General features: G+C 33.1%; 1 protein-coding gene across 1 annotated transcript in view; it reads left to right on the top strand.

The window, feature by feature from the left end:
- Positions 1-560: 560 nt before the first annotated feature.
- The window catches only part of LOAG_18377 (hypothetical protein), a gene marked incomplete at both ends in the record, with an annotated part of 2,478 nt that continues 1,326 nt past the window's right edge, over positions 561-1,712 (top strand). Inside the window, 2 exons of the mRNA XM_020451037.1 lie at positions 561-705; positions 1,194-1,294. Coding sequence (XP_020305215.1) covers positions 561-705; positions 1,194-1,294 — 246 coding nt within the window. The remainder of the gene's footprint in view (positions 706-1,193; positions 1,295-1,712) is intronic.

Raw genomic sequence — 1,712 nt, 5'->3', positions numbered from 1 at the left:
TGGTTTATTTTTTCAGGAAAATATAATGATGATAAGGCAACAAGTGGAGTCATTATTGGTATTGATATAAGTGGAGATCCAAAATATGACGCACGGAAGTTTTTGCCGCTTCTGCGGAAAGTTAAGAATGATTTCCCCGTCATTGCATTTCATCTAGCTGAGGTAATTTGTGCATAGTAAAACTGCCTTTAAATTGGCTGTCATAAGAATTGTCTGAATGTTTTTGAATAATGAGGTTTGTGCCCGTCATGATTAAGATAATTTGAAGTTTTCAAAGTTTCCCTGTTGAACTGTTGAACTTGTCAGCATAAATGAGAATGCATTCCAAAGATTGTCTTTAATTTCGCAGTTTCTTGGCCATTTTTTTTGTCGATATTTGCTACTTTTTTGAAAGATTTATTCTTTCCATAATGTTAATATCCTATTTTAAAGCATTTCCAATAATTCCTATTGAATTTGTCAGTAACTGAGATCAGGTTTATCTTTTTCTGCATTGGCATATATAAACTAATATGGTAATAAGTTATTAAATATTTCTATGTTATGGATTTCAATTTCAGATGAAAGAATACATGGATGAAGTCGAGGAGTGCGTGTTATTTGGGCCTACTCGAATAGGACATGGAACATTTTTGCATGAAATTTCAGACGAAGCTCAGCTTAATAGGATTTCGGAATATTTATACAAAACTCGTATCCCAATAGGTTTTTTCTTTGTTTCATTGTTAGGTTCGAAATTGGATAGTGGCGTGTGAAGTATGTGCCTGCCATAACTGAAAAGCGTACTCAAATACTGAGAAATCATTTACCACAATTCCGGATTGTTTTTACCGTATCAGTTTTGTTGTGTTTTTTGCTTTAGTTGCACGAAATGCTCTTATCACAATGTAGGAGTTGTAAAGTCAAATTGTACCATATTCCAGGAAGTTAGAAACGAGCTGAGATAACATTGATCATGTTTGATTGAGGTTAGGTTGTTCGAGTCATCAGTAGTCTGTTCCAAGGTAAAATATATGGAACAATTTGATGATTTTTGAATTAGAACTTATTTCGACAAGTTAGCATAAAAAACTTCCATTTTATTCTTTGTCAAAAGACAGCTTAGACATACTTGGCAAATATGTTTGTGTTTTGTCAAACAACAGCTCAGACATACTTGGTAAATGTACTGTTAGTAAGAATGGTAATTATAGAGATATGTCTCAGTTCAAACATGGTCTGTGGGACAGTTAAATCGGTGGATGCCAGTCATCTAATGCATTACTACAAAAAGAAGTATCCAGTATTAATTAGTGTTGGTTTTTATATGTGTTAATGCTTTTTCACAGTTAGAGGATTACCCAGCTGCAAGTAAATTCAAACCCTAATTTTTATCAGTATGTTAATTAGAGATTTATTCATTTACGTATGGAGTGTTGGTATTTTTTCTAGACACACAATGACTGAACTTTTGTGTAAAATGATATTGCTGATACTGCTGAGATTGTGATTCAGAAAGCTGGATAATTGTAAAGTTGAAAAAATTTAATATAACAAAATATTGTTTTATTAACCGATTTTCTTTCTACAATTAAATTTCCGTATTTGTAGACCGATGATCCAACGATGATGTGTTGCAACTTATCGGATGAGTATGTGCGTGTTGGACAGGCGCTGAATTTAGATCCGCAGGGAACTTTTAATCTGTCATATTCCACTACTGAATACATTTG

Source organism: Loa loa (genome assembly GCF_000183805.2).
Source record: "Loa loa unplaced genomic scaffold supercont3.282, whole genome shotgun sequence".
Lineage (NCBI taxonomy): Eukaryota > Metazoa > Nematoda > Chromadorea > Rhabditida > Onchocercidae > Loa > Loa loa.
This window is presented reverse-complemented; position numbering and strand designations above follow the sequence as displayed.